General features: G+C 33.4%; 2 protein-coding genes across 10 annotated transcripts; one reads left to right on the top strand and one right to left on the bottom strand.

Moving 5' to 3' along the window:
• On the top strand, positions 1-2,960 carry LOC120071401 (non-specific lipid transfer protein GPI-anchored 2). The gene is made up of 3 exons (XM_039023663.1): positions 1-565; positions 2,502-2,555; positions 2,683-2,960. The coding sequence occupies exons 1-3, from the start codon at positions 214-216 to the stop codon at positions 2,820-2,822; spliced, it is 546 nt and encodes a 181-aa protein (XP_038879591.1). The 5' UTR covers positions 1-213; the 3' UTR covers positions 2,823-2,960.
• Positions 2,961-3,144: 184 nt separating this feature from the next.
• On the bottom strand, positions 3,145-9,153 carry LOC120071399 (protein ROOT PRIMORDIUM DEFECTIVE 1). Of its 9 annotated transcripts, XR_005480240.1 has the most exons (5): positions 9,026-9,153; positions 7,976-8,745; positions 3,894-4,208; positions 3,580-3,631; positions 3,192-3,402 (listed from the first exon to the last, which is right to left on the bottom strand). XR_005480240.1 is itself a non-coding variant. In XM_039023661.1 (3 exons), exon 3 carries the CDS (start codon positions 8,035-8,037, stop codon positions 6,823-6,825), a length of 1,215 nt encoding a protein of 404 aa, XP_038879589.1. In that variant the 5' UTR covers positions 8,038-8,120; positions 8,665-8,745; positions 9,026-9,153; the 3' UTR covers positions 6,018-6,822. The 9 variants fall into 9 exon arrangements, 2 of the variants coding, with proteins under 2 accessions (XP_038879589.1, XP_038879590.1); XR_005480241.1 differs by lacking the exon at positions 3,894-4,208 and having other exon boundaries at positions 3,145-3,402; XR_005480238.1 differs by having other exon boundaries at positions 3,580-4,208.

Genomic DNA, 9,153 nt, shown 5'->3' with positions numbered 1-9,153 from the left:
AAAGAAAAAAAAAAGAAAAAGCAATCAAAATCCCGCAATGGCGTAGCTGGTGCCATTAATTCCCTCACCTTCCTCTTCCCAAACCATTTCCCTTCCTCTCTATTTCATCACCTCCTCTCTTTCCCTCTCTCCTCTTCAATTCCACCGCTGCTCCATCAAAAGAAAAGGCCCTAGAAACACACATCCGATCTCTTTCACTTCAGATCGCGACCAATGGCGGCGACGGCGGCAGTGCCCTCGATCTTCGCATTCGCAGTGGCGATGATGGCGATTCACGGCATTGCAGCGCAGGCACCGGCGCCGGGGCCGGCGGGGGAAGTGGATTGCTTTACCACGCTGCTGAACATGTCGGATTGCTTGTCGTACGTGACGACGGGGAGTAATGATACGAAGCCGAACAAGCAATGCTGTTCGGAACTGGCGGGGCTGGTGGAGAGTAGCCCTAGCTGTCTCTGTCAGTTGCTTAGCGATCCTGATAAAGTTGGATTAACCGTTGATATTGACAGAGCTATGAAGCTTCCTTCCGCCTGCAGCGTCTCCACTCCTCCTGTTTCTCTCTGTTCACGTAAGCTTTCTTTTCCCTTTTCCTTTTTTTTAATATTAAAAAAATCATTTTTATTACAATTTTTATTTATTTAAGCTTAGTTTTCGATTTCGTCATTTTAAAATTTGGGTTAAATTATAACCAATATTTGTTTAAAAACTACCTTATACTTTCAAAATTACACTAACACCCCAATGATTTAAATTTTCTTTCAAAATGCTACACCATTTCGTAATCGTACAAAATTCAAAAGAATTTCTACTATGTATATGATAATTTTGAGGTTAGATGTTCAATTTCTACCCTACAATTCTCAAGTTTAGAATTTCATTGCATACGAAACTCTCTAATGGATCATTTGATTTTTACAAATTTTTTTTAATTTATTCGATTTATTAGACACAAAATTGGGAGTTCAATTATCTAATAAACACGTTTAAAATTTTAAGTTTTGATAATCATTTGATTTTTTAAATTTATGCTTATAAACATTCGTTTTTAATTTTGTATTCACTTTCATATTTTAAAAAATCAAGGTAAATTTTGAAAACTTTAAATAATAATTTTCAAAAAACTTGTTTTTGTTTTTAAAATTTAACTTGGAGTTTAACCGTTTCTTCAAGAAATACAGAAAACATGATAGAAAATATAGTATGCAATTTTGAAAAATATATATATATATATATATATATATATATATATTTCAAAATCAGAAAATGAAAAATAAAATCTTTACCAAACTGGATCTTAAGAATTAAATAAACACAAATTTTAAAATTCAAAAACTAAAATCCTGTTTGATAACCATTTGGTTCTTTGTTTTTGTTTTTGAAAATTAATCCTATTTCATCTACATTTCTAACTATAATTTGTGTATGATTGAATTTTTAACCAAATTAAAAAAAAAAAACAATTTTTGGAAAGCTATTTTTTTTTTTTTGTTCTCAAAATTTGACTTTGGGTTTTAAACCATTGGTGAAAAGTAAATAACAAAAAAAGAAATTTGGAGGTGAAAGATTCGACTTTCGAAAACAAAAACTAAAAACAAAATAATTACAAAGGAGGTTTAAACACCAACCAAAAAGGAAAAAGGGGAAAAAGGTTTTTACTTTTTTTGTCATAAAGCAGAAGGAGAGAATTTAGAATCATATTAAAGAATTAGATTTGGGCAGTTCTCTTTAAATTTGAACTAAATCGAGCATCGGCAACCAAATTTCAATTATTAAACTAATATAAATTCAAGTGGATTTAATTAAAGTCCAATGTGATGATAATTGAAAGTTCAAAAACATTTTTATAAAGTAAAAAATTAAACCAAGCAATGGTAAACTGGCTTGATTTTAATTTTTTCAAACAAACATAAACTAATATATTGCCTTTGCTATCAAGATGCTCTTTTCCCCCATTAAAAATTCAAATAAAGTTTAAACCTTGGATAACTTGTCTTAAAAGCAACCAAATTTTACAAGAATCATCAATAAATATAATCATAAGATGTGGCTTACTAGCTCAGTGTAAGCAATTGGTTCGACTCAGTTTGAATGTTGAAATCAAATCCAAACCACCAGTTTTATTACAAAATCCAAAAAATCGAATCGAACCACTCTGATCAACTAATCAACAGTTTGGTCAGTCTAGTCATCCAGGTTTACCAATTTAGGCATATGACTATTGACCTAACATATATTAGTCTCACTCCAATGTCAACTCCATCAACACCATCCTTTGATATATATATTTCGAGCGTTAATGTATATTAATAATTAATTGGTCGACTCAGTTTAATTTGGTTTGTTCTTTGTCAAAACCAAACCCAACCAAAAATTTTCGGTTTTTCCTTTTCAAATCAAAACTGCCAAACCAATTGGTACCAACCCAAACCAACAAGCAGTTTTTTCAGTTTTTCGGTTTTTCCTTACACCTCTAACTAGCTCAAATCTGTTTCTCCTGAATGCAGTTTTGGGATTTCCAGTGGGATCAGCAAATAGTCCAGCACCAGCACCAGCACCAGGTAGTAAATCTTCCTGTCTGTTTCACCTTCCTATCTGTTCGTTGTGGAAATAATGAAACATTCTAAGTTCACAGTTTGAGGTTATGTTAAACTAAAGTTTCATTGTTAAATGTGGAAACGTATCTAGGTGTTCAACCACCGGATGCAGGAGACTCTGGCATCGCCGGCACCCCGGGAAACAGCGGGAACAGGGCTTCAAGCATCGACCGCCTTCATCTTGCATTTCCACTTGGCTTAGCCTTAGCATTTCTTCCTTCACTTCTCTAACCAAGATATCTTCTTTGATTATCTGTTATTGTTTGCCTATTCTTCTGTATTTCCTTTTCAATTTAGAAGTCATTGTATTGTACTGAGATATTTTCATGATTGTTTTGTTAGGTAATAAAATGTTAGCTTCTATTCAAATATTATGTTGAAACTACCTGTCCTTGTAGCTTGTAAGAAGTGCATGTTTCTGTGGTGGTAAAGATTGAAAAAAAAAAATTTCATAGTTTTGCTTTAGGACATTACCATATGAATTGTGCTGGACAGGAAAAAAAAAATCTCGATGTAACTAATTGAGACGATAGCAAGAGTATCTTTGACCCATGGAATAGGAATTGAGAGAAGTTGTAAATTCCACTCCTCATTTAGTTCAATGGGTTCTTTAAACCCAACATAGGTCTCATGACTAAATAATTCTCTAGACTTAACAATTCAACTTCTTGCCCCACATGCCTCTCCGAGGGATCATGACAGCAACCCTTGAAACAAAAATATGAAGAAGCTAGAATTGGATAGTAAAGGGCAGAAAAGTACCTTCAATTCAAGCATTTGCAATCACCAGAATGTTATGAACCAGCTAAATCTGTCAAAAATGGTGTTCAAAATAGTCACCAGAAGTTTACATCAAAAGAAGAAGGAAAAAAACAGATGAGAAAAATAAAGCAATTTACTAGAACACCAAATTATTCATATATCTAAAGGCTCAATACTTTATGTAACTTTTTCCTTCCTTGATAAACTTTTTGAAACAGAAAAGTACCATCTCATGTTGCAGTTAGGCAGGTCAATAAAGGGATGAAGATAGGAGACGCCTGAAATTGTCAAATGAAGCCCTTTTTAAGTTAGTTTTTCGACCCTTCTCGACCAAGATCAATATTGAGATTTGAACAAAAATTAATTTTTTCATCTTATATATAAGAAATTTCTACATAAAAGGCCTAAATAATCTAAATAATAGATACATATTATGTTAATATCCTGACCATTTCATTTTTTACACAAAAAAAAAAAAAAAGATTTATTGACTTTCGTATTCCCACTAATATTAGTGACTATTTACGATTTAGCTCTCACCTACGTTATATATACCATGCATACTCTCTCTCCCTCATGCATGTATTCTCTCTCTAATAATATATTTCATATATTATCTCTCTCATACTTCACACTCATTTCTTCCTCTTCCCTTTCTTTTCTCCTTCCCCTGAGTTGCAGGCAGTAGACGATGGCGTGGGACGAATTGATGGCTCGACACGAGATGACACGAACGGCTTGGGAAAAATTGATGGTGTGGATGGTGTGGGGCGGATCGACGATGATGGCTTGAGCAGATTCGGTCGACGGCACGTGAGACGAGCAAATCCGATCAGACATCCGTGGTGACCATGGCTGAAGAAGAGATGAAGATGGAGGGTTATGTATTATAAACTCCTATATGAAGATGAACTTTATTTTTTTTCTTATTTATATATATATATATATATTTAGTTTTTGTAGAAAATTTGATATATACTATGGTATATGTATTCGTTTATATCAAATATACGAGTGTTTTTTGTTTATTTATTTAGATTTTATTGTATTATGATACATATACTATGATGTAAATGAAATTTATGAAGATTTATGTCAAGCATTGAGTCAATTTCTAATGGTTAAAATATTTTCAAATACGTAACAAAATATTCTAAAGTATATTTAAAATAATCATGAATCCGTCAAAATGTTCTAAGGTATATTTAAAATAACTATTAATCCATAAAAAAAAAATCAATAAATTGACATGTGAAAACCAACACATTTTTTCTCCAAATTTGAAAATAGAAAAAAATTAAAATAATTACATTTTCTCTCTCCAATTGATAAATGAGAAAAACCATATTAAATGCATTTTCTCTATTTATAATAAATGTATTTTTTTCTCTCCATCGTTAAAGTAGCTTCAAAAATAGGAAAAATATATATATAACGAATATAAATAAATTTAAAAAGGGTAAAACTGTAAAAAAAAATAACACTAAAAAACTTTTTGAAAAAAATCAAATTTCAACATAATTTTTTCAAATATTATGTAATCTTTCGAAATCTTAAACCAAATTTTAAATATTTTCAAATTTTCTCCAAATTTATCAATCTTTTACAAATCACATACCAAATCTTACGACCAATTTTTGTGATTCCACAATTATGTGAATTTCCAAATTGATTTACAAACTATCCAAATGGAGTGATTACAATTTTTTTTTTAAAATTTTGAAAAGACCAAAAAGATTATGTAAGATTTGAAAAAAATTATTTTGAGTCTCGATCATCATCCTCTCAGAGATTCTATCGAGAAAATCCAAAATAATCAATAATTTTGATATAAAATGATAAAGATAATTTTTATACGGTCGGAGGGACCAAGAAAAATTATTTCAACAAGTTTAAAAAAAAGTGTTAGTTGTAAGGAAACGTTTAAGGGTTATTTTTAACAATTTTCCCACTTGTTTCCCTTCTTTTGATAAGAAAACTAAGTTAAGCCCCATTTGATAAACCATTTTATTTTTTGGTTTTAGATAACAAATGAAGAAACGTAGTGGTGAAACTAATGTCTATAGGTTTAATTTTAAAAAATAAAACAAAAAATAAAATAGTTACAAAACATGACCTAAATTATAAGTTTAAGTCTTGAATTTTGAGATTGATTTCTACCTACTACTAAGTCCTTAAACTTTCAAAAATGTCTAATACGTCACTTTAACTTTTAATTTTATGTTTAAAAGTCCCTCACAAATTCAAAATGTTTAAAAGTAATTGTTCTCTTAGATATAAATTTAAAGTTTGTCTAATGCAACCTAGCTTTCAAGGGAGGTCCATGCACTTTTAAAACTTAAAAAACTCCGGGACTAAATTTGTAATTCTAAAAGTTAGAAATTAAAAAATAAAAAGACACAAATTTCAAAGTTAAACTTGTAATTATCCAAGTATACAAATGAGAAGAGGATTTATTCTTAAGAGAAAAACTTGGGTGCTCCCTTGGATGCACCTATCTTGGTGCACCCCAAGTATAGCCCAATAAAATATTACCATGTGGTAGTTTTATTTTTTTTTAAAATATATTTTTTCTAATTTCTCTTTTATGTGGTAAAAAAGTGGAGGGCATATGAGACTGCATCTAATCATTGGTCTATTCTTAATGCCATCCTCAAGGTGTCCTAATCAGTAATCATCACTATTCATCCATTCCTTTCCTCAGGCTTCAAATCTTCTTCGGTACAACCCAAAAACAAATGTTTGAAGTCTGCCTTTTCACTTGAAAACAAGTGGCATAGGAGACTCAAAGGACTACATGTTCAGAGTGTTCAAGAAGTTTATGCAGATAATGAAGATGCAATAGAAATAACCAGGTTGTTCAAAGTATTCCCATCCCGTGTTAATTAAGCTTTGTTCAAAGCATAATCGCCTGCAGATCACAAAGAACGCACATCAGACATCCAAATCAGGTTGTTCATCTTCTCCAATAAAGCCTCTCTGCATTAAAAATTGGATTACAGAGTCGCCAGGAGGGTCCGATCCCCTCGCTCTTCAATCCTTCCCTGAAATAATGATGTTCACATCTGCAAGAAGATGCAGTAAAATAACCCATTCTCCAATTTCTCTATATTCAAGAAGGGTCTTCTTTCATATTGGTAATTAGTTACCAACTACCCCAACACATTCAAATTCCCTCAACAAAAGTGTTAATCTCTCCAGCATTCTCCTTTTTGATTGTGACGATGTTTCAAAAATTTGATTGCAGGATGTCATTGACAAGCTTAGGTAATCTAGTATCCTTATGCATGAAGATAATCAATTCGGTTGTTGTGATCAGACTCTATTATGGATTTTTGACCACATTCTCTAGGGCCCTCTTATCTCTTCCTTCTCCGAGCTCGGTTTATGAAAGAAGGAAATGAGAAGAAAGTATCGGCAACATTAGTTGAAAGAATAATATGAATCTTTTCCTTTATTCATTTGTTACCTAGAGGGAGGTTTCACCATCTTCATTTTGAACTTGATCTGCCTTCTGTCTTGAGCCACTATGAGATAAACCCCGACGCCCCATAGCAACTAAATCTAGGAGTTTTCTCCTTACAGTATAAACTGGATTTGGATCTATTAAACACCCCCTCTCATAAGCTTCTCTTAGGAAAACTGTATGTCTCTTTCCCTTGGTTGATAAATAAAATATCCCAGGATGATCCAAGAATAGATCTCTGATATTTAATTCAACGCCAAACCATTTCCTAAAATGGCTGATCTTCTCTATTTCCACCATCTTTTCCACAGTCAACGTCATGAATTCATGGACGATTGAAACTGCTTGCTTTTCCAGTGCTATACTAGTGTTCTTATACTTGTTACTGTTGTCAAGTGTTCCCTCATATGGTCCAATATATGGACACTTTTGCCATTCCTTAACCTTGGCCTTGAAATTCTTTTTCAACCGCATCCCTGGAGGGTAGCTATGTTTAAAACTATACTGGATTTCTGTTTCATCAACACTGCAGTCCTCTTTACAACACTGAGTAACTCTCCATTCCTCAACAGCTGCTCTGAAATGATGTCTCGGAATGTGATCGGCCAACTTCAGAAAATGAGTATTTGGTTCATGAGCATCACAAAGCTGAAAAATATGAGAGTATTTCGATATCACAGAGTCCTCAAAATTGTCGGGGAGGCCAAGCTCCCTCCATACCTTGTAAATTGCACGCAGTGGTACCATCTTAGAATTTGACATTGATAAAAGCCGGACTAATCTGTCAACAACCTCAGGCAATGAAGCGTTGATAGCATCTGCTTCTTCGGAAAATAGTTGATTGGCAGTATCTGTTAATTTGCAAAATGGCAGGGACTTGTTTGGATCATAGAAGATGTGGAAAATATGAGGGTATTTGCGAAGGAAGGAGGGAGCACCTCGGTTGAGATGGAGCTTCTGGGAAAGTCTTGAGAGGAAGTCTAGAGATACTGATTGATTCCTTGGATTAGCAAGGATAAGATCTTGGATAGCAACCACTTTAAGAAGATTTTTGTATTTATCCATCAGTTTCTCAAATGTTGGATCTCTTGCTCTAGATGCAACATATTGGGAAGATGTTGTTTTACATCTAACAACCATATTAAGATGATGGTACCTTTTTGCAAGGGACCTAAATATATGAGGTCCCATTTTAATGCACAATTTGCTCCACGGCATCCTGTCTCACAATACACCACTCCTTTCTTCACATACAAATGCAGCAGCCACGGCTTCTTTCATGAACAAACAAATATAGATGCCTAAAAATAAATATTTATGTGTTAAATCACCAATTAGCCCAAAAAATTAAGCTGATTATATCAATACTCTAACACCTCGCTCACTTATGGACCTCCTACTCTAACACAATGTTAAATCACCAATTGACTCAAAAGCTTAAGCTAATGAGTGATGGTAAATTTGATATTATATCAATATTCTAACAAAATGCTTCAAACTAAATCACAGCATAAGCATAAGAATAGTCAATACTATCAGAATCAGAGTACTAATTTTGAGGAAAGATCTCCAGGATGATTCTCTCCAAAATCTCATTCCACCTCTCAAAGTGAAAGCACAGTCATTTGCTAAGTGAAGTGTCTGAGGCCCCATTTTAAACTATCACCAATGCAAAGGTTCAGCCCAACACAGATTTCAGATCAAGGCAATGTCCAATTTACGCTATTTAAAATCCCTCAACGCAGCCACAAATTTCAAGACCAAGAGAAATCCATGATTTCTTTTAGAAAATGGAATTACACATTCAGCTTTCTGTAGGGCTTCTACTTATTTACCCGGCCATACCTGCGTCCCAATAGAGCTTGTGAAAGCCTTCGCAGTAAGAAGATAATCGAAGCCTCTTGTATCAATTAAAACAAACTCGTGCTGTGAAAGAAACACACATTGTTTGAATCAATCAACACGACTTGAGCGAATAGTGAGTCAAAAATCAAGATTTTGAATTGGGATTTTCTTCGTTGACAATAAACAGAGAGCAGAATGAACAATGAAAGTAGGCAGTGGATGCTTGAGAATGAGGAAGGTTTTAATTTGGATTTTCAACAAACAGTCAATTGAAAATCTAACAAAGCAACGTCATATATAATGCATTGAAGTGGAAACCCTAATTTGAAAAAAAGGAAATGGCGGAGGAAAGATATATTACCAGAAATGGGTAGTTCGGACTTTTGAGGAGCCTTCAGTTCCCATGGTTTTAGGAAGATGACTGTTTCGGACTTTCGGTCACAGTCGGTTTTCCCTTTTTTTCTTCTTTTCCGGGATTTCTTTTTACAT

The sequence above is a fragment of the Benincasa hispida genome, chromosome 2 (genome assembly GCF_009727055.1).
Source record: "Benincasa hispida cultivar B227 chromosome 2, ASM972705v1, whole genome shotgun sequence".
In the NCBI taxonomy this organism is placed as follows: Eukaryota; Viridiplantae; Streptophyta; class Magnoliopsida; order Cucurbitales; family Cucurbitaceae; genus Benincasa; species Benincasa hispida.
This window is presented reverse-complemented; position numbering and strand designations above follow the sequence as displayed.